Source organism: Oncorhynchus nerka, linkage group LG2 (genome assembly GCF_034236695.1).
Source record: "Oncorhynchus nerka isolate Pitt River linkage group LG2, Oner_Uvic_2.0, whole genome shotgun sequence".
Classification (NCBI taxonomy): Eukaryota; Metazoa; Chordata; class Actinopteri; order Salmoniformes; family Salmonidae; genus Oncorhynchus; species Oncorhynchus nerka.
This window is the reverse complement of record NC_088397.1, coordinates 98,949,158-98,973,219: the sequence shown is the minus strand read 5'-3', so window position 1 is coordinate 98,973,219 and position 24,062 is coordinate 98,949,158. Positions and strand designations below refer to the sequence as shown.

Below are 24,062 nucleotides of genomic sequence, written 5' to 3'. Positions count from 1 at the left end.
CTACCCCCAAGCCATCAGACTGCTGAACAGTTCATCAAATGGCTACCCGGACTATTTACATTGACCCCCCTTTTTTAAATGCACTGACATCTATCTACACTCACTGGGCTCTACTCACACATCCTACACTGACATTCCAACACACACATACACACACATGCGTATTGACGCCACACACACACTTTCACACTCTTCACATACGCTGCTGCTACTCTGTTTATTACTAACCCGATTGCCTAGTCACTTTTACCCCTACCCATCTACCTCATTACTACCTGGTACTTCCTGTATATAACCTCATTACTACCTGGTACCCCTGCACATTGACTCAGTACTGGTACTCCATGTATATAGCCACATTACTACCTGGTACCCCTGCACATTGACTCAGTACTGGTACTTCCTGTATATAGCCTCATTACTACCTGGTACCTCTGCACATTGATTCAGTACTGGTACTTCCCGTATATAGCCTCATTACTACCTGGTACCTCTGCACATTGACTCAGTACTGGTACTTCCCGTATATAGCCTCATTACTACCTGGTACCTCTGCACATTGATTCAGTTCTGGTACTTCCTGTATATAGCCTCATTACTACCTGGTACCTCTGCACATTGACTCAGTACTGGTACTTCCTGTATATAGCCTCATTACTACCTGGTACCTCTGCACATTGACTCAGTACTGGTACTCCATGTATATAGCCTCATTACTACCTGGTACCCCTGCACATTGACTCAGTACTGGTACTTCCTGTATATAGCCTCATTACTACCTGGTACCCCTGCATATTGACTCAGTACTGGTACTCCATGTATATAGCCTCATTACTACCTGGTACCCCTGCACATTGACTCAGTACTGGTACTTCCTGTATATAGCCTCATTACTACCTGGTACCCCTGCACATTGACTCAGTACTGGTACTCCATGTATATAGCCTCATTACTACCTGGTACCCCTGCACATTGACTCAGTACTGGTACTTCCTGTATATAACCTCATTACTACCTGGTACCCTGCACATTGATTCAGTACTGGTACTTCCTGTATATAGCCTCATTATTGTTTTTTATTGTGTTAATATACTGAATAAAAATATAAACACAGCATGTAAAGTGTTGGTCCCCTGTTTCATGAGCTGAAATAAAATATCCCAGAAATGTTCCATACACACAAAAAGCTTATCTCAAATGTTGTGCACAAATTTGTTTACATCCCTGTTAGTGAGCATTTCTCCTTTGCCAAAATAATCCATCCACTTGACTGACAGGTGTGGCATATCAAGAAGCTGATTAAACTGCACAGGTGCACCTTGTGCTGGGGACAATAAAATGCCACTCTAAAATGTACAGTTTTGTCACACAACACAATGCTACAGATGTCTCAAGTTTTGAGGGAGTGTCCAATTGGCATGCTGACTGCAGGAATGTCCACCAGAGCTGTTGCCAGATCATTTAAAGTAAATGTATCTACCATAAGCTGCCCTTCAATGTTGTTTGGCAGTATGTCCAGCCAGTCTTACAGCCGCAGACCACGTGTAACCACACCAGCCCAGGATCTCCACATTCTGCTTCTTCACCTGCGGGCTCGTCTGAGACCAGCCACCTGATGAAACAGATGTATTTCTGTCTGTAATAAAACCCTTTTTGTTCAGTATAAATCCTCTTTTTTTATTTTCTCCTCTTACTTTATAACTCTGCGTTGTTGGTTAAGGGGTCGTCAGTCGGCATTTCACGGTAAAATCTACACCTGTTGTATTCGGCGCATGTGACAAATAACATTTGATTTGCTTAGGTAGGCCTGTTCGGTTCCTCTCCCAAAAATGATACACAATAATGGACCAGTTTTTTTTTAACCTTTATTTAACTAGGCAAGTCAGTTAAAGAACAAATTCTTATTTTCAATGACGGCCCTAGGAACAGTGTGTTAAACTGCCTTGTTCAGGGATGCAGAACGACAGATTTGTACCTTGTCAGCTCAGGGATTGGATCTTGAAACCTTCCAGTTACTAGTCCAACACTCTAACCACTAGGCTACCCTGCCACCTCTACACTCTAACCACTAGGCTACCCTGCCACCTCTACACTCTAACCACTAGGCTACCCTGCCACCCCTCTAACCACTAGGCTACCCTGCCGCCTCTACACTCTAACCACTAGGCTACCCTGCCACCCCTCTAACCACTAGGCTACCCTGCCGCCTCTACACTCTGACCACTAAGCTACCTGCCACCCCAGTGGACCAGTGGATAGCAGGTCTGTCTATGGGCAGGGAGACCAGGGTTTGAGACCCACAAGGTGTGTGAAATTGTTGCCATTCACAATAAAATCACCAACTTACATTAACACATAGAAAGATTAATACCTGTGTAGGCTCTGTCAGGTGGTGTATAGAGTTCAGGGACAGATGTCTGTCTGATTCAGCTCCTATGAAGTTTGTAATGTGAATGAGACAGCACTTTCTACTCATTGTTTTGGCAGATGAAGTAGTAGACAAACACTGTAATCAAATAAATAACGAGCACATCCCGTAATAAGAGGACAGTGTCTGGGAGTGGGGAGGAGGAGTTAGCGTTAGGGTATTTGCTAGCTACTAGAGTTTACACCAACGCCACTTTCATTACGGGATGGGTGTGTTTGCCTACAATTCTAGCTGCCAAAACAATGTGTCCACTATATGTCAAAGGAACCCACACACACCTTCCCCTCGGAACAGGTTTGTAGAACACCCCTAGTCTACACTAGGTGGCAGTATGTGCCATATGTTAGAAGAGGTTTACCATGGAGTTATAAAGAAGAAGTTGTTGAGAAAAACAGTGAGTACTATCGTGGAAATGATCGAAATACGTGATAAAGTCGTGGTAAAGAATGAGATGGTCGTTTAAAAAAATATATACTATGTTCAGCCCTATTTAAAGTTCATAGTCAAGTTTATGCAATTAACATAATCGAATCTGCTACTCTGAAAACGGAAGCTACTGGTTGTTCGGTTGGTGAATTAGACGTTTGACGTTTCAGATCACCGCTTTCGCTCCACTAGCTAGCTATTCATACAGCGGACTATTTGTCCACTCATGCACTAGGCCCTATGTTAAACTATTTGACAACCGCCTCCAGATTATTTCTCCGAAACACCGTGCCCATCTCGTCGAGGGGTAACTACAACATAATCTGTCGGTTTTACAGGAGAATGGATCGAGCCGTGGTAAGATGTGTCCCGTGGGAATCCAAACTCACTATTTCCTTCGTCCTTGATGGGAGCAACAAACACATGCTCAGGGACCAGACCGAGGAGCTAGGCAAAGCACTGGCACGGATCGCTAACAGTATCATCAAGGGCCAGGGCAAAGCTAAAAAATACAAGAAAAACAAAGGCGCGCCCACAGACGCCCAGGAGCCCGCTGCAGCGGTGAGGCTGTACTACAACGGAGACTTTGTGGCAGAGGAGGCTCTAAACTCCGATGCCTGGAAGGATGGGGCAGTCTTACACGTGGGTGACCGTAAGTACACAGTGGAGAGGAACCCTCCCACATTCACTACGGCAGAGCTGCCCGCTTCTCTACTGGCCGGGTTCCCCGTGTGCCCGAAGCTCAAGGTAGAATTCGGGGATTTAAAAGACTGTCGGTTTAAATGGTTCAAGGAGAGCAAGTCCGGTGCAGGTGACGAGGAGCATCGAGGAGAGAATGGTTGGACCGAGGCTGGAAGCGAACGAGTGTTCATCCCGTCAAATATGGACATTGGCTCCAAGCTTAAACTGACGTGCACGCCGGGTGACGGCAAACGGTGTGGGATGGACAATGAGTTAGTAACCACCGGTACAGTCGAGGCAGGGCCCGGTTCCTGTACCTTTGACAACAGACACATGTACACCAACAAGGTCACAGATGACATGACCGTCAGAGTAGTGTCATACAACATCTTAGCTGACGTTTACGCACAAACAGACCTCTCCAAAACCGTGCTGTACCCTTATTGTACTCCCTACGCATTGGAACTGGACTACAGACAGAGTCTGATCAAAAAAGAGCTGTCCGGCTATAACGCTGACGTCATCTGCCTCCAGGAAGTGGATAAGAACGTGTTCTCCGACAGTCTGTCTCCGGCCCTGGATGCGTTCGGCTTCGACGGGGTCTTCAGGATTAAGGAGAAGCAGCACGAAGGTTTGGCCACCTACTACAGGAGGTCAAAGTTTAAACTGCTCAGTCAACACGACATCATGCTGAGTGAAGCTCTGACGTCAGACCCTATCCACGAAGAGCTGTCGGACACAGTGAACAGCAACCCTGCCTTGAAGGAGAAGGTGATGCAGAGATCTACCACACTACAGGTACAGTAATATGGTGTGTTTTGGCTCCCGGTTGGGATCCGAGGCCCTCACGGATCTGCTTTTGGGCTCTCAGTTTGGCTCTGATTGGCTAAGATCTTATGTTCTCCTCTCTAGGTGAGTGTCCTTCACTGTCTGAACGATCCATCCAAGAAGATCTGTGTTGCCAACACCCACCTCTACTGGCATCCCAAAGGTAAAGTGTTATTTTATCAGCAGTAGGTTACTACACTAGTTACAGGAGCCCAGAGGTGTTCCTCATCAAGTAACATGGTGAGGTAAAACAGAGGTCAAACTCGGGGCCTTAGATATTTTTTAAATCTTTATTTAACCAGGCAAGTCAGTTAAGAACAAATTCTTATTTACAATGACAGTCTAGGAACAGTGGGTTAACTCCCTTGTTCAGGGGCAGAACGACAGATTTTTACCTTTGTCGGCTTCGGGGATTCGATCTAGCAAACTTTCGGTCACTGGCCCAACGCCCTAACTACTAGGCTACCTGCCGCCCCATGTTGTGCTATAAAGCACAACCCCTTCCTGCTATGCAGCACAACATGACCTATTTCACACTACTGGGTTGGCACGGTTACATCTACCATACTGAGCCGAGCTGGAACCATGCTGAAAACTAAACATCCAAGCCAACCTATCACAGTTTGAGTTGGCACACTAGTGTGAATCAAGTCCATCGTTAACAGTTCTATGTCCTCACCACAGGTGGGAATGTACGTCTGGTCCAGATGGCAGTAGCTCTGAAACAGCTTCAGCAGGTGATCACCCAGAGTTACCCCGACGCCTCGCTCCTCTTCTGCGGGGACTTCAACAGCACCCCGTCCTCGGGGGTCTTCCAGCTGATGAGCCAGGGGGTTCTGCACAGCACCCACCCGGACTGGAGCTCCAACGGACCGGACGAGCTCTGTCCCATGGAGGTCTCCAACCCCTTCCAGCTGAGTAGCGCCTGCGGGGAGCCGGCCTATACTAACTACGTAGGGGGCTTCCACGGCTGCCTGGACTATATCTTCATGGACCCGCGGGTGCTGCAGGTAGATCAGATGATCCCTCTGCCCAGCCACCAGGAGGTCACTACCTGTCAGGCCCTCCCCAGCGTCTCACACCCTTCTGACCACATAGCGCTGGTCTGTGACCTCAAGTGGAAGTAAAGCTCTCCCTCCTGTTTACAGCAGTCTGTGGCTGATCAACCATGTCTGTCTCTGTACCAGGGCCCCTACAGTGTGTCTCTGTACCAGGGCCCCTACAGTGTGTCTCTGTACCAGGGCCCCTACAGTGTGTCTCTGTACCATGTCTGTCTCTGTACCATGGCCCCTACAGTGTGTCTCTAAACTATGTCTGTCTCTGTACCAGGGCCTCTACAGTGTGTCTCTAAACTATGTCTGTCTCTGTACCAGGGCCCCTACAGTGTGTCTCTGTACCAGGGCCCCTACAGTGTGTCTCTAAACCATGTCTGTCTCTGTACCATGTCTGTCTCTGTACTAGGGCCCCTACAGTGTGTCTCTGTACCATGTCTGTCTCTGTACCATGGCCCCTGCAGTGTGTCTCTGTACCAGGGCCCCTACAGTGTGTCTCTGTACCATGTCTGTCTCTGTACCAGGGCCCCTACAGTGTGTCTCTGTACCAGGGCCCCTACAGTGTGTCTCTAAACCATGTCTGTCTCTGTACCATGTCTGTCTCTGTACCAGGGCCCCTATAGTGTGTCTCTGTACCATGTCTGTCTCTGTACCAGGGCCCCTACAGTGTGTCTCTAAACTATGTCTGTCTCTGTACCAGGGCCCCTACAGTGTGTCTCTGTACCAGGGCCCCTACAGTGTGTCTCTAAAACATGTCTGTCTCTGTACCATGTCTGTCTCTGTACCAGGGCCCCTACAGTGTGTCTCTAAACCATGTCTGTCTCTGTACCATGTCTGTCTCTGTACCAGGGCCCCTACAGTGTGTCTCTAAACCATGTCTGTCTCTGTACCATGTCTGTCTCTGTACCAGGGCCCCTACAGTGTGTCTCTAAACCATGTCTGTCTCTGTACCATGTCTGTCTCTGTACCAGGGCCCCTACAGTGTGTCTCTAAACTATGTCTGTACCAGGGTCTCTACAGTGTGTCTCTGTACCATGTCTGTCTCTGTACCAGGGCCCCTACAGTCTGTCTCTGTACCAGGGCCCCTACAGTGTGTCTCTAAACTATGTCTGTCTCTGTACCAGGGCCCCTACAGTGTGTCTCTAAACCATGTCTGTCTCTGTACCATGTCTGTCTCTGTACCAGGGCCCCTACAGTGTGTCTCTAAACTATGTCTGTCTCTGTACCAGGGCCTCTACAGTGTGTCTCTAAACTATGTCTGTCTCTGTACCAGGGCCCCTACAGTCTGTCTCTGTACCAGGGCCCCTACAGTGTGTCTCTAAACTATGTCTGTCTCTGTACCAGGGCCCCTACAGTGTGTCTCTAAACCATGTCTGTCTCTGTACCATGTCTGTCTCTGTACCAGGGCCCCTACAGTGTGTCTCTAAACTATGTCTGTCTCTGTACCAGGGCCTCTACAGTGTGTCTCTAAACTATGTCTGTCTCTGTACCAGGGCCCCTACAGTGTGTCTCTAAACTATGTATGTCTCTGTACCAGGCCCCCTACAGTGTGTCTCTAAACTATGTCTGTCTCTGTACCAGGGCCCCTACAGTGTGTCTCTGTACCAGGGCCCCTACAGTGTGTCTCTAAACTATATCTGTCTCTGTACCAGGGCCCCTACAGTGTGTCTCTAAACCATGTCTGTCTCTGTACCAGGGCCCCTACAGTGTGTCTCTGTACCAGGGCCCCTACAGTGTGTCTCTAAACTATGTCTGTCTCTGTACCAGGGCCCCCTACAGTGTGTCTCTAAACCATGTCTGTCTCTGTACCAGGGCCCCTACAGTGTGTCTCTGTACCAGGGCCCCTACAGTGTGTCTCTAAAACATGTCTGTCTCTGTACCAGGGCCCTTACAGTGTGTCTCTGTACCAGGGCCCTTACAGTGTGTCTCTGTACCAGGGCCCCTACAGTGTGTCTCTGTACCAGGGCCCTTACAGTGTGTCTCTATACCATGTCTGTCTCTGTACCAGGGCCCCTACAGTGTGTCTCTGTACCAGGGCCCCTACAGTGTGTCTCTGTACCAGGGCCCCTACAGTGTGTCTCTGTACCAGGGCCCCTACAGTGTGTCTCTGTACCAGGGCCCCTACAGTGTGTCTCTGTACCAGGGCCCCTACAGTGTGTCTCTGTACCAGGGCCCCTACAGTGTGTCTCTGTACCAGGGCCCTTACAGTGTGTCTCTGTACCAGGGCCCCTACAGTGTGTCTCTGTACCAGGGCCCCTACAGTGTGTCTCTGTACCAGGGCCCCTACAGTGTGTCTCTGTACCAGGGCCCCTACAGTGTGTCTCTATACCATGTCTGTCTCTGTACCAGGGCCCCTACAGTGTGTCTCTGTACCAGGGCCCCTACAGTGTGTCTCTGTACCAGGGCCCCTACAGTGTGTCTCTGTACCAGGGCCCCTACAGTGTGTCTCTGTACCAGGGCCCCTACAGTGTGTCTCTATACCATGTCTGTCTCTGTACCAGGGCCCCTACAGTGTGTCTCTGTACCAGGGCCCCTACAGTGTGTCTCTGTACCAGGGCCCCTACAGTGTGTCTCTGTACCAGGGCCCTTACAGTGTGTCTCTGTACCATGTCTGTCTCTGTACCATGGCCCCTACAGTGTGTCTCTGTACCAGGGCCCTTACAGTGTGTCTCTGTACCAGGGCCCCTACAGTGTGTCTCTGTACCAGGGCCCCTACAGTGTGTCTCTGTACCAGGGCCCCTACAGTGTGTCTCTGTACCAGGGCCCTTACAGTGTGTCTCTGTACCAGGGCCCCTACAGTGTGTCTCTGTACCAGGGCCCCTACAGTGTGTCTCTGTACCAGGGCCCCTACAGTGTGTCTCTGTACCAGGGCCCTTACAGTGTGTCTCTGTACCAGGGCCCCTACAGTGTGTCTCTGTACCAGGGCCCTTACAGTGTGTCTCTGTACCAGGGCCCCTACAGTGTGTCTCTGTACCAGGGCCCTTACAGTGTGTCTCTGTACCAGGGCCCCTACAGTGTGTCTCTGTACCAGGGCCCTTACAGTGTGTCTCTGTACCAGGGCCCCTACAGTGTGTCTCTGTACCAGGGCCCCTACAGTGTGTCTCTGTACCAGGGCCCCTACAGTGTGTCTCTATACCAGGCCCCTACAGTGTGTCTCTGTACCAGGGCCCTTACAGTGTGTCTCTGTACCAGGGCCCTTACAGTGTGTCTCTGTACCAGGGCCCTTACAGTGTGTCTCTGTACCAGGGCCCCTACAGTGTGTCTCTGTACCAGGGCCCTTACAGTGTGTCTCTATACCAGGCCCCTACAGTGTGTCTCTGTACCAGGGCCCTTACAGTGTGTCTCTGTACCAGGGCCCTTACAGTGTGTTTCAGGGTTCTGACCAACTAGTACTTCTCTTGTTTAAATAAAAAATGATCAGTCTGGGAACTGAAATAGCAGTGAGCAGCCTCCCTGAGACCAGGGCCCATATCCATAAAGCTTCTCGGAGTAGGACTGCTCATCTAGGATCAGGTCATAAAGCTTCTCGGAGTAGGACTGCTCATCTAGGATCAGGTCATAAAGCTTCTCGGAGTAGGACTGCTCATCTAGGATCAGGTCATAAAGCTTCTCAGAGTAGGACTGATCTAGGATCAGGTCATAAAGCTTCTCGGAGTAGGACTGCTCATCTAGGATCAGGTCATAAAGCTTCTCGGAGTAGGACTGCTGATCTCGGTCTTCCCTTTTGTAGAGCATTCTGATTATATACTGTATGGACAGGGGGGAGCTGATCCTGTATTCTGTAGTCCTACTGCCGAGATGCTTTCTGAATACTTGTCCAGTGCTGAGAAACTGACCAGCCCCCCCGAGATGCTTTCTGAATACTTGTCCAGTGATTGAGAAACTGACCAGCCCCCCCGAGATGCATTCTGAATACTTGTCCAGTGATTGAGAAACTGACCAGCCCCCCCGAGATGCTTTCTGAATACTTGCCCAGTGCTGAGAAACTGACCAGCCCCCCGAGATGCATTCTGAATACTTGTCCAGTGATTGAGAAACTGACCAGCCCCCCGAGATGCTTTCTGAATACTTGCCCAGTGCTGAGAAACTGACCAGCCCCCCGAGATGCATTCTGAATACTTGCCCAGTGCTGAGAAACTGACCAGCCCCCCGAGATGCTTTCTGAATACTTGTCCAGTGATTGAGAAACTGACCAGCCCCCCGAGATGCTTTCTGAATACTTGTCCAGTGATTGAGAAACTGACCAGCCCCCGAGAAGCTTTCTGAATACTTGCCCAGTGCTGAAAAACTGACCAGCCCCCCTGAGATGCTTTCTGAATACTTGTCCTGTGATTGAGAAACTGACCAGCCCCCCCCGAGATGCTTTCTGAATACTTGTCCAGTGCTGAAAAACTGACCAGCCCCCCTGAGATGCTTTCTGAATACTTGTCCTGTGATTGAGAAACATTAATCTAGTCAAATCCATAATCGATGGGATGTGGACGATCAGTTTGTTAACAGTTTGCTGAGTAATGAAATGGTTTGTTCTTCATTATATCCTTCAACCAACGAGTGGATCTACGTTGCTGTTCATCATACAGATGGGACCTTAATGCCTTTTGATTATTCAGGTGTAATTGAATTGAATAAAGATGAGTCTTGCTCTCCATCACACAAACCCATCAGTGGTGGAAACAATTGTTTTGTTGCTTCTGAATTGAGTTTCGTCTGCACTGTGATCCTGTTTAAAACCCCATCAACTAACTGGCTACATACAGAGTGATATATAGACATGGCTAACTGGCTACATACGGAGTGATATATAGACATGGCTAACTAGCTACATACGGAGTGATATATAGACATGGCTAACTGGCTACATACGGAGTGATATATAGACATGGCTAACTGGCTACATACAGAGTGATATATAGACATGGCTAACTGGCTACATACGGAGTGATATATAGACATGGCTAACTGGCTACATACGGAGTGATATATAGACATGGCTAACTGGCTACATACGGAGTGATATATAGACATGGCTAACTGGCTACATACGGAGTGATATATAGACATGGCTAACTGGCTACATACGGAGTGATATATAGACATGGCTAACTGGCTACATACGGAGTGATATATAGACATGGCTAACTGGCTACATACGGAGTGATATATAGACATGGCTAACTGGCTACATACAGAGTGATATATAGACATGGCTAACTGGCTACATACTGAGTGATATATAGACATGGCTAACTGGCTACATACGGAGTGATATATAGACATGGCTAACTGGCTACATACGGAGTGATATATAGACATGGCTAACTGGCTACATACTGAGTGATATATAGACATGGCTAACTGGCTACATACGGAGTGATATATAGACATGGCTAACTGGCTACATACGGAGTGATATATAGACATGGCTAACTGGCTACATACTGAGTGATATATAGACATGGCTAACTGGCTACATACTGAGTGATATATAGACATGGCTAACTGGCTACATACTGAGTGATATATAGACATGGCTAACTGGCTACATACGGAGTGATATATAGACATGGCTAACTGTGATCCTGTTTACCCACAAAGAAAACCCCACTGCAGATACATTTACACATTTGTGCTTTATTGGCTTACATTCACTCAGTGAGAAAACAGATACTATCACAGTGTAACACAGAGGGCACTAACATACAAATATTATGCATGTGATATAACATACCATGAAACAGATGGGACTGCTCAGGAAGGCACTTCTCTGGTGGGTTCTGGAGAAAACAGACTAATATATAGAAGACCAAGTTAAGAAAACAGACTACTATCTAGTAGACCAAGTTAAGAAAACAGACTAATATCTAGTAGACCAAGTTAAGAAAACAGTAGAGTAATATATAGTAGACCAAGTTAAGAAAACAGACTAATATCTAGTAGACCAAGTTAAGAAAACATACTAATATCTAGTAGACCAAGTTAAGAAAAGAGTAATATCTAGTAGACCAAGTTAAGAAAACAGACTAATATCTAGTAGACCAAGTTAAGAAAACAGACTAATATCTAGTAGACCAAGTTAAGAAAACAGACTACTATATAGTAGACCAAGTTAAGAAAACAGACTAATATCTAGTAGACCAAGTTAAGAAAAGAGTAATATCTAGTAGACCAAGTTGAGAAAACAGACTACTATCTAGTAGACCAAGTTAAGAAAACAGTACAGTAATATATAGTAGACCAAGTTAAGAAAACAGACTACTATATAGTAGACCAAGTTAAGAAAACAGACTAATATCTAGTAGACCAAGTTAAGAAAAGAGTAATATATAGTAGACCAAGTTAAGATGTGGTCTGTCCAACTCCACACTCAACTACCTTAGGCTGTGTGTGATCTTGGAGCCGATGCAGGAGTTGATGTCCAGACACAAGACCTACAGTCTGAGTCCCAGAGACTGTCTCAAGACCTGTCTCTTCCAAAAGTGGCAACGCATGGTGGCCCCACCAGCTGAGCCGGCCAGACAAGCGCCCAACAAGCGGAGGAAAAGGAAGATGTCTGGTGGAAGCAACATGAGCGCTGGAGGAGGAAACAACAACAACAGCAAGAAGAAGAGTCCTGCCAACAACTTCCCCCTCTCCACACAGGACCTGGTTGGAACAAAAACCTGTACACTGCCGGAGCTTGAGGACCGGAGTTGAGAACCACTACGCTAAACCTTAAACACACAACACACACACAAGCAACACATACACACATGCAAATCTCATACACACACAAGGGTACTGGAGAGCGGTCCTACTTCCCCACCTGGACCAGAGCGCCTGGCCATACAGAAGTGGGTTTCAATGTTCTATGTTTTTAATTTGATTTCAATTTTTTATTTTTATATCAATTTCTAAAAATGAAACAGACAAGCAAAAACAAAGTTTTAAAAAAACACCCCTGAATATTCTTTGCACTTTTTTTCCCACTAACTTCAATCTATTTTTCTTATGAATTGATGGTGTTTTGTTCTTTTTTATTATGGCTTATATGAAGAAATTGTAAAGATTCAGAAACCTGTGACTGGAGAGGAGAATCAACGGTATATAACTGTATAATTATTACTGTTATGTCATTTGTATTATTGTGATTGATTACTACTTCTATGTAATATTGTGTTGTCTATGTCTGAATCAGTATGTAGCCTGTCAGTGTCCGATATGGTCATAACGAAGCCCAGTGTTTCTGATCTGAAGGGAAAGGCCACCTCTTTAGTATTCAAGGCTGTGCCTTTAATGGCACCTATTCCCCATGTAGTGAACTATTTTTGACAAGGACCTATAGGGCTATGGGCAAAAGTAGTGCACTTAGAGGATAGGGTTGCATCCCAAGTGGCACCCTATCCTCTGTCTACTTATCTGCTCAGTACACACCTCAGACAAGGTTTGTTTCTCTCCGATTTGCTACTTGAAACATTTGAAGACAATTTTGACAAGGCATTGTAAGATTTAAGATAAACATTTTGTGTTGTTTTCCCAAACATTTTATCACAATTTTTGAAAGCTACAGACCAAGAGTTTACTCTGCAAGACCTTTTTGAACATCGATCCCCAACATACTATTGGTTTGTATTAAGAATAATTTTGTGGGCTCCCCCACCCCCCCTCTCATGTTTTATGTGTCTTTGTGCTTGTATATTTAAAGGTAGTTTCTGTATAATTGTAATTATATGTCAACCACCTTCCGGAGACACCTGAAACCCCACCTCTTTAAGGAATACCTAGGATAGGATAAAGTAATCCTTCTCACCCCCCCCTTAAAAGACTTAGATGCACTATTGTAAAGTGGCTGTTCCACTGGATGTCATAAGGTGAAAGCACCAATTTGTAAGTCGCTCTGGATAAGAGCGTCTGCTAAATGACTTAAATGTAAATGTAAATGTAAGAAAACAGACTAATATCTAGTAGACCAAGTTAAGAAAACAGACTACTATATAGTAGACCAAGTTAAGAAAACAGACTACTATATAGTAGACCAAGTTAAGAAAACAGACTAATATCTAGTAGACCAAGTTAAGAAAACAGACTACTATATAGTAGACCAAGTTAAGAAAACAGACTAATATCTAGTAGACCAAGTTAAGAAAACAGTACAGTAATATATAGTAGACCAAGTTAAGAAAACAGTACAGTAATATATAGTAGACCAAGTTAAGAAAACAGACTACTATATAGTAGACCAAGTTAAGAAAAAACAGTGGACTAATATATAGTAGACCAAGTTAAGAAAACAGTAGACTAATATATAGTAGACCAAGTTTAGAAAACTTCATTTTTTCCAAAGGAAGTTGCTCAATGGTGCATCAGAGTAAACCTAGCCTTCTTTTCATCCATAAGCAGGAAGCTCAACTAGTTACAGTATTTCTTGAAGAGCTGGTCCGAGAGACAGTCCTTCCTCCTCTCTTGAAGAGCTAATCAGAGAGATAGTCCTTCCTCCTCTCTTGAAGAGCTGGTCAGAGAGACAGTCCTTCCTCTTCTATTGAAGAGCTGGTCAGAGAGACAGTCCTTCCTAGTCTATTAAAGAGCTGGTCAGAGAGACAGTCCTTCCTCCTCTCTTGAAGAGCTGGTCAGAGAGACAGTCCTTCCTCCTCTCTTGAAGAGCTGGTCAGAGAGACAGTCCTTCCTCCTCTCTTGAAGAGCTGGTCAGAGAGACAGTCCTTCCTCCTCTCTTGAAGATCTGGTCAGAGAGACAGTCCTTCCTCCTCTATTGAAGAGCTGGTCAGAGAGACAGTCCTTCCTCCTCTATTGAAGAGCTGGTCAGAGAGACAGTCATTCCTCCTCTATTGAAGAGCTGGTCAGAAAGACAGTCCTTCCTCCTCTATTGAAGAGCTGGTCAGAGAGACAGTCCTTCCTCCTCTATTGAAGAGCTGGTCAGAGAGACAGTCCTTCCTCCTCTATTGAAGAGCTGGTCAGAGAGACAGTCCTTCCTCCTCTCCTATATCAGAGCGGACCAAGAGGCCTGGACAAACCATTGGAGATGGGAGCGAAGAAAGAGATTAACAGACTAAGTACATTCTTTACCAAATTTAGGCCGGGATTCAATCCAAGGCGTGTTTAAAAGCAGAACACTACTTTTGAAGGTAATTTGAATCTGAGCCGACATGCGCAGTGTTTACAGTGAATCTCTACGAACGTCTGGGAAAATGCTTTTAAAACGGCAGCTGTCTCTATAACACGTGTCAAACTCATTCCACAGGGGGCCGAGTGTATGTGGGTTTTCACTCCTCTTTTGTACATGATTGATTAATTAAAGTCACTAATTAGTAATGAACTCCCCTCACCTGGTTGTCTAGGTCATGAAAGAAAGAAAAACAAACCCCGCAGACACTCAGCCCTCTGTGGAATGAGTTTGACACTGCTATATAACGTTTGAGAAAATGGTGTGAACAATTCACAAAAATTCAGGAGAGAGGACCAGACTTAAATGTAACACTAACTAGTTGCCTTGAACGCAGGTCCCTAGCAACTCAACAAGCACCAGCTGCTACAAATGGCCAATCGGCCTCCACACCTGTTTGCAACACTTAAACTAGTTGCCTTGAAAGCTGCTCAGCTGCAACTCATTGCTAACCAGCCTCTACACCTGTCCTAACTCTCCTTAATCCCCATTGCAACCCTTCTTAAATCAGACAAAACTAACATTCATCTTTGTTCTGCAGTGCATGTCGTGTTACTAGCATTATCAAGTGGTGCATCTCTTAGGTTCTTCCAAGGATCTCCTGGGGTGGATTGTTATCACCACAGCAGCCTAATTACCATGGCCTGGCGATGATATCTACTTAAATCCTTCATCTACCACACTCAGCTCCATCCGGTCCAGTCTCCTCTCTTTAAATCCTTCATCTACCACACTCAGCCTCATCCGGTCCAGTCTCCTCTCTTTAAATCCTTCATCTACCACACTCAGCCTCATCCGGTCCAGTCTCCTCTCTTTAAATCCTTCATCTACCACACTCAGCCTCATCCGGTCCAGTCTCCTCTCTTAAATCCTACAGCTAGTCTATCAGACCTGATTCTGACCCTGCACTCCACCTCGCAACATGACCGCCCTCCTGAAGAGTCTTAGAGTAACGGCACTTTAAAGCTAGCTATTCGGCAGCGTAGGTGGAAACCCTTCTCGGCCGTGGAGTGAGTTTCCCAGATCCATCTGCTATAAAACACAAGGCTGTGTGTGTGTGTGTGTACAGTAGCTAAGGACAGATGATGCACCATATTCTGTCGCATCCTTTTTATCCTCTCAAGGATCGCTGCTGTCCACCACAAAGGCCCTGGATGACCACGTCACATGACCGTTTCGGTCCAATAGGTCTTACAGATGCAAATCACACAGATCTTTAGTTGGAACACAGACGAGCTTTGAAAGGAGGAAAATAGGAATTTCAGTGTATATCTAATGAATTGAATATTGGTCCCATAGTTACGGCTGTTAGGGTTATATACTGCATCTCTATGTTCCTGGGGTTAGGACTAGGTGTGTGTGTGTGTAAATATAAACTCAAAAAAATAAACGTTCGTTTTTCGGGACCTTGTCTTTCAAAGATAATTTGTAAAAATCCAAATAACTTCACAGATCTTCAATGTAAAGGGTTAAAAACACTGTTTCCCTGCTTGGTCAATGAACCATAAACAATTAATGAACATGCACCTGTGGAACGGTCGTTAAGACACTAACAGCTTACAGACGGTAGGCAATTAACGTCACAGTTATGAAAACTTAGGACACTAAAGAGGCCTTTCTACTGACTCTGAAAAACACCAAAAGAAAGATGCCCAGGGTCCCTGCTCCTCTGTGTGAACGTGCCTTAGGCATTCTGCAAGGAGGCATGAGGACTGCAGATGTGGCCAGGGCAATAAATTGCAATGTCCGTACTGTGATATGCCTAAGACAGCGCTACAGGGAGACAGAACGGACAGCTGATTGTCCTCGCAGTGGCAGACCACGTGTAACAACACCTGCACAGGATCGGTACATCCGAACATCACACATTTACATTTACATTTAAGTCATTTAGCAGACGCTCTTATCCAGAGCGACTTACTGTGGGACAGGTACAGGATGGCAACAACAACTGCCCGAGTTACACCAGGAACACACAATCCCTCCATCAGTGCTCAGACTGTCCGCAATAGGCTGAGAGAGGCTTGTAGGCCTGTTGTAAGGCAGGTCCTCACCAGACATTACTGGCCACAACGTCGCCTATGGGCACAAACCCACCGTCGCTGGACCAGACAGGACTGGCAAAAAGTGCTCTTCTATGACGAGTCGCGGTTTTGTCCCACCAGGGGTGATGGTCGGAGGCCTGTACTCTGGAGCGGGATCGATTTTGAGGTGGAGGGTACGTCATGGTCTGGGGCGGTGTGTCACAACATCATCGGACTGAGCTTGTTGTCATTGCAGGCAATCTCAACGCTGTGCGTTACAGGGAAGACATCCTCCTCCCTCATGTGGTACCCTTCCTGCAGGCTCATCCTGACATGACACTCCAGCATGACAATGCCACCAGCCATACAGCTCGTTCTGTGCATGATTTCCTGTAAATCAGGAATGTCAGTGTTCTGCCATGGCCAACGAAGAGCCCGGATCTCAATCCCATTGAGCATGTCTGGGACCTGTTGGATCGGAGGGTGAGGCCTAGGGCCATTCCCCCCAGAAATGTCCAGGAACTTGCAGATGCCTTGGTGGAAGAGTGGGGTAACATCTCACAGCAAGAATTGGCAAATCTGGTGCAGTCCATGAGGAGGAGATGCACTGCAGTAATTAATGCAGCTGGTGGCCACACCAGATACGGACTGTTACTCTTGATTTTGACCCCCCCTTTGTTCAGGGACACATTATTCCATTCCTGTTAGTCACATGTCTGTGGAACTTGTTCAGTTTATGTCTCAGTTGTTGAATCTTGTTATGTTCATACAAATATTTACACATGTTAAGTTTGCTGAAAATAAAACGCAGTTGACAGTGAGGACGCCTCTTTTATTCACTACGGTTCAAAGGTTTGGGGTCACTTAGAAATTCTTGTTTTTGAAAGAAAAGCACATTTTTTGTCCATTAAAATAACATCAAATTGATCAGAAATACAGTAGATATTGTTAATGTTGTAAATGACTGTTGTAGCTGGAAATGGCAGGTTTTTTAGGGAATATCTACATAGGCGTACAGAGGCCCATTATCAGCAACCATCAGTCCTGTGTTCCAATGGAATATCTACATAGGCGTACAGAGGCCCATTATCAGCAACCATCAGTCCTGTGTTCCAATGGAATATCTACATAGGAGTACAGAGGCCCATTATCAGCAACCATCACTCCTGTGTTCCAATGGAATATCTACATAGGAGTACAGAGACCCATTATCAGCAACCATCACTCCTGTGTTCCAATGGAATATCTACATAGGCGTACAGAGGCCCATTATCAGCAACCATCAGTCCTGTGTTCCAATGGAATATCTACATAGGCGTACAGAGGCCCATTATCAGCAACCATCAGTCCTGTGTTCCAATGGAATATCTACATAGGAGTACAGAGGCCCATTATCAGCAACCATCACTCCTGTGTTCCAATGGAATATCTACATAGGCGTACAGAGGCCCATTATCAGCAACCATCACTCCTGTGTTCCAATGGAATATCTACATAGGCGTACAGAGGCCCATTATCAGCAACCATCACTCCTGTGTTCCAATGGAATATCTACGTTGCAGAGGCCCATTATCAGCTAATCCAAGTTTATCATTTTAAAACTCCTGTGCAATAATTGATCATTAGAAAACCCATCACTCCTTGCAATATTATGTTTATCATTTTATTAGTTAGAAAACAGCTGTTAACTGTTCTGATTAAAGAAGCAATAGAACTGGCCAAAGGGTTCAAGGGTTTTTCCATATTTGGACTATTTTCTACATTATGTAGAATAATGGGGAAGACAAACTTTTAAATAACACATATGGAATCATGTACTAAAAGAATTGTTAAACAAATATATTTCATATTTGAGATTCTTCAAAGTAGTCACCCTTTGCCTTGATGACAGCTTTGTACACTCTTGGCATCCATATTCTGAGGTCTTGGCTGATTTCTTTAGATTTTCCCATGATATCAAGCAAAGAGGCACTGAGTTTGAAGGTAGGCCTTGAAATACATCCACAGGTACACCTCCAATTGACTCAAACTATGTCAATTAGCCAATCAGAAGATTTTAAAGCCATGATAAAAGTCTACACAAAACACAGCCCTTATTTTAAGTGTTTCTAAAATCCTCTATGGGAAACACTGTGCTGCTTATATCTTCTCAGTGGCCTTGTGCTTAGAGAGTGTCCACCTTTTGATTGGCAGGTTGGGAGTTCCATCCCCATACAGAAGAATGTAAAAACAGGACCAATGTGTCTCAGCTTGGCACTCGACATTGAGATAGACTGGAGGGTAAGGCCCTGCGATAGACGAGCATCCTGTCCTGGGGGTAAGGCCCTGCGATAGACGAGCATCCTGTCCTGGGGGTAAGGCCCTGCGATAGACGAGCATCCTGTCCTGGGGGTAAGGCCCTGCGATAGACGAGCATCCTGTCCTGGGGGTAAGGCCCTGCGATAGACGAGCATCCTGTCCTGGGGGTAAGGCCCTGCGATAGACGAGCATCCTGTCCTGGGGGTAAGGCCCTGCGATAGACGAGCATCCTGTCCTGGGGGTGTACCTGTACATCGTGCTGCCTCACGCTACACACAAACAGGAGAGCGGCTTCCATGAGCCATTCCGCCTCACACAAGCCAAGGCTACTTAGTAGATAGGTGTCAAACTGTCAGGCGCCACCCGCTGGTACAAGGCGCTAGTGACTGCAGCGATATCTCTCGATCCATTTCCTCCACCTCACTTTCAACGCTGTTGGGAGTCGTGAAAGACGATGTTATAAAACGCTCTTATAGAGGGAGATCGCAGCCTCGTGGACCAATCAGATTCTATTTCCTACACTGGTACTCTACATGCTGTGTGAAGATAAGTGTGTGTGTGTTTATACTGTATTTTACAATGCTCCCTATTAACAAAACAAACTGGGATAAAAAAAGAAAATACAGGACCATTTATTAGTGAGATCCGTTTATTCACATTAAAATACTTGCGCTCACTGACAGCCATTGTCTGTTAGCATTAGTGGTTCCTCAGTACTTCTATTAAAAAGGCATCAATAGTGGTTCCTCAGTACTTCTATTAAAAAGGCATCATTAGTGGTTCCTCAGTAGTTATTGTATTAAGGCTTCAATACAAAAAAACGATCAAACATTGCAAATGTAAAAATACTGAGTTCCCCAAAGCAATATGATGCAGTACATGATGTTATCATCCTTATTCTAGTTCTTTAACATCTAACCAGCCCATTGCAAGATATTACAAATGAATAGTATTCCATGTCAGTAATATCTATATTTAGTAAAATAATAGTTGTAATATAATGAATATCATCATCAATGGTGATGGCTGGGTATTTCAACAATATGTACAAAACTTCACTTTTTAGATAAATGGAATATGAGAATAGCCCTTTATACAAAATTATCTTGTTAAAATAAGTATTTTCAAAATATAGAAACCCATCACAGGTGTGTGTACCAACCAATATTAATTTAACTGAAATATTCCCTCAGAGGACAGACAGTTCCAACGGAATTCTGATGGGTTCCAAGAGTTCCAATGGAATTCTGATGGGTTCCAACAGTTCCAATGGAATTCTGATGGGTTCCAACAGTTCCAATGGAATTCTGATGGGTTCCAACAGTTCCAATGGAATTCTGATGAGTTCCAACAGTTCCAATGGAATTCTGATGGGTTCCAACAGTTCCAATGGAATTCTGATGAGTTCCAACAGTTCCAATGGAATTCTGATGGGTTCCAACAGAATGATGGTGTTTGAAGCAGATCAGAATATGACAGGTTACTGAGTGAGTGAGCCACTACTGTAGATATCAGAAGTCACAGTTCGATATTTAACCTAAAAACAGTCCATCTTTGGTTCTGTTTTTCCTAACCCTCATCCCTTAAGGCACACCCTATGATAAAAGCTGATCAAGAAAAATAATGTATTCTGTAACATCAAAATACTCAACAAATCAAATATCGGTTTTCAAAATGTAAGACGTAAAAACCTCATAGGTAGTCCAAAGTCTGACAGCAAAATCTGTGTTAGGAAAAACCTCCTCAGCAGTAATGTTGTTCAGCATACATGTAGATATGTTTAACAGTTCAGAGGAAGAATGATCTCTACACTTAACATATGATGGTTGAGCAACACCATACACGGAATGCACTCCAAACAAAACTTCTACTCAAAGCATAAAAACAGCATGAATACAAACAGTTACGGTTTAGCCTTCCAGACCCTATCAACATCCTAGCCTGGGGACCAGTCTGTTTAGCCTTCCAGACCTTATCAACATCCTAGCCTGGGGACCAGTCTGTTTAGCCTTCCAGACCCTATCAACATCCTAGCCTGGGGACCAGTCTGTTTAGCCTTCCAGACCCTATCAACATCCTAGCCTGGGGACCAGTCTGTTTAGCCTTCCAGACCCTATCAACATCCTAGCCTGGGGACCAGTCTGTTTAGCCTTCCAGACCCTATCAACATCCTAGCCTGGGGACCAGTCTGTTTAGCCTTCCAGACCCTATAAACCCCCCCTGCATGGGGACCAGTCTGTTTAGCCTTCCAGACCCTATAAACCCCCCCTGCCTGGGGACCAGTCTGTTTAGCCTTCCAGACCCTATCAACATCCTAGCCTGGGGACCAGTCTGTTTAGCCTTCCAGACCCTATCAACATCCTAGCCTGGGGACCAGTCTGTTTAGCCTTCCAGACCCTATCAACATCCTAGCCTGGGGACCAGTCTGTTTAGCCTTCCAGACCCTATCAACATCCTAGCCTGGGGACCAGTCTGTTTAGCCTTCCAGACCCTATCAACATCCTAGCCTGGGGACCAGTCTGTTTAGCCTTCCAGACCCTATCAACATCCTAGCCTGGGGACCAGTCTGTTTAGCCTTCCAGACCCTATCAACATCCTAGCCTGGGGACCAGTCTGTTTAGCCTTCCAGACCCTATCAACATCCTAGCCCGGGGACCAGTCTGTTTAGCCTTCCAGACCCTATCAACATCCTAGCCCGGGGACCAGTCTGTTTAGCCTTCCAGACCCTATCAACATCCTAGCCCGGGGACCAGTCTGTTTAGCCTTCCAGACCCTATCAACATCCTAGCCCGGGACCAGTCTGTTTAGCCTTCCAGACCCTATCAACATCCTTCCAGCTAGCCTGGGGACCAGTCTGTTTAGCCTTCCAGACCCTATCAACATCCTAGCCCGGGGACCAGTCTGTTTAGCCTTCCAGACCCTATCAACATCCTAGCCCGGGGACCAGTCTGTTTAGCCTTCCAGACCCTATCAACATCCTAGCCTGGGGACCAGTCTGTTTAGCCTTCCAGACCCTATCAACATCCTAGCCCGGGGACCAGTCTGTTTAGCCTTCCAGACCCTATCAACATCCTAGCCTGGGGACCAGTCTGTTTAGCCTTCCAGACCCTATCAACATCCTAGCCCGGGGACCAGTCTGTTTAGCCTTCCAGACCCTATCAACATCCTAGCCTGGGGACCAGTCTGCCTTTAGCAACATTCCAGACCCTATCAACATCCTAGCCCGGGGACCAGTCTGTTTAGCCTTCCAGACCCTATCAACATCCTAGCCCGGGACCAGTCTGTTTAGCCTTCCAGACCCTATCAACATCCTAGCCTGGGGACCAGTCTGTTTAGCCTTCCAGACCCTATCAACATCCTAGCCTGGGGACCAGTCTGTTTAGCCTTCCAGACCCTATCAACATCCTAGCCTGGGGACCAGTCTGTTTAGCCTTCCAGACCCTATCAACATCCTAGCCTGGGGACCAATCTGTTTAGCCAACATTCCACTCCTCCATGTCATATGCCAAAGACAAGGAGTGGAATGATAGCCTGGGTACAGGTCTGTTTAGCTATCAACATCCATTATGATCAGCAAAATGTGTTTCGGACAATACAGTTGGTGTGAACCAAATCAATGACACTGAGGACAGAGACAGTGGTAGGGGTGCCAAATGAAATCCAGACAGTGGCAGTGGACCGGTAGGAAACCCCAACTCTGGTTTAGCTAGCCGCTAGAAAGCCCTGGTGTACAAGGACTGTTCATATGGGTTGTGAAGGCCTACACAGATGAATAATGTGGTACAAGGGGTTGTGGTGGGCCTACACAGATGAATAATGTAGTGGGCCTACACAGATGAATAATGTGGTGGGCCTACACAGATGAATAATGTAGTACAGGGGGTTGTGGTGGGCCTACACAGATGAATAATGTAGTGGGCCTACACAGATGAATAATGTGGTACACAGATGAATAATGTAGTACAGGGGTTGTGGTGGGCCTACACAGATGAATAATGTGGGCCTACACAGATGGGTTGTGGTGGGCCTACACACATATGAATAATGTAGTACAGGGGTTGTGGTGGGCCTACACAGATGAATAATGTAGTGGGCCTACACAGATGAATAATGTGGTACAAGGGGTTGTGGTGGGCCTACACAGATGAATAATGTAGTGGGCCTACACAGATGAATAATGTGGTACAAGGGGTTGTGGTGGGCCTACACAGATGAATAATGTAGTGGGCCTACACAGATGAATAATGTGGTACAAGGGGTTGTGGTGGGCCTACACAGATGAATAATGTAGTACAGGGGGTTGTGGTGGGCCTACACAGATGAATAATGTAGTGGGCCTACACAGATGAATAATGTGGTACAAGGGGTTGTGGTGGGCCTACACAGATGAATAATGTGGTACAAGGGGTTGTGGTGGGCCTACACAGATGAATAATGTAGTGGGCCTACACAGATGAATAATGTGGTACAAGGGGTTGTGGTGGGCCTACACAGATGAATAATGTAGTGGGCCTACACAGATGAATAATGTAGTGGGCCTACACAGATGAATAATGTAGTACAGGGGGTTGTGGTGGGCCTACACAGATGAATAATGTGGTACAGGGGGTTGTGGTGGGCCTACACAGATGAATAATGTAGTGGGCCTACACAGATGAATAATGTAGTGGGCCTACACAGATGAATAATGTGGTAAAACCTCACAAAAATCAGGTCCAAATCAATATGACAAGGCAATGTGTCAGCAAGTTAGTTTTCGTCAGTTACCCGGTTACCCATTTTTAACATGTAGAATGAATGCATCCCAAATGGCACCCTATTCCCTATGCAGAATACACATTTGGAGCAGAAATAGTACTGCAATATAGGGACGAGGGTTTTAGTGAAGGTCTTTTTCCTTACGTTCTTCTAATAATGAGTACAAATGATATACAAGTTCGATCCTATTGGTCTAAAATAGCAACAGCACTCTGCTATTCTATTCCCACACACACAGATCAACCACCAACAAGGGTGCTATTCATTAAGGCACAACGTAACAAAACGTTTTGAAACGGAAACCATTTGTTATTGCACTAGCTTTAGGTTCCTTCTTGTTTCGATCTGTTTTGTGCCTCATGAAGACCACCCCGATGTCTCCTCCTCAACCACTATACACTGAGTGGACAAAA

General features: G+C 45.9%; 1 protein-coding gene across 1 annotated transcript; it reads left to right on the top strand.

Annotated features, from left to right (window-relative positions):
• Positions 1–2,837: 2,837 nt before the first annotated feature.
• Positions 2,838–7,490, top strand: pde12 (phosphodiesterase 12). Its single transcript, XM_029651213.2, has 3 exons — positions 2,838–4,333; positions 4,448–4,526; positions 5,048–7,490. The coding sequence occupies exons 1-3, from the start codon at positions 3,095–3,097 to the stop codon at positions 5,488–5,490; spliced, it is 1,761 nt and encodes a 586-aa protein (XP_029507073.1). The 5' UTR covers positions 2,838–3,094; the 3' UTR covers positions 5,491–7,490.
• The last annotated feature ends 16,572 nt before the right edge of the window (positions 7,491–24,062 follow it).

Excerpts from the sequence above, each read along its gene's own strand:
- pde12 (XM_029651213.2), top strand. The coding sequence starts at position 3,095 with ATGTTAAACTATTTGACAACCGCCTCCAGATTATTTCTCCGAAACACC. Across the intron at positions 4,334-4,447 it reads AGAGATCTACCACACTACAG|GTGAGTGTCCTTCACTGTCT; the intron begins GTACAGTAATAT and ends TCTCCTCTCTAG. Across the intron at positions 4,527-5,047 it reads CCTCTACTGGCATCCCAAAG|GTGGGAATGTACGTCTGGTC; the intron begins GTAAAGTGTTAT and ends TCCTCACCACAG.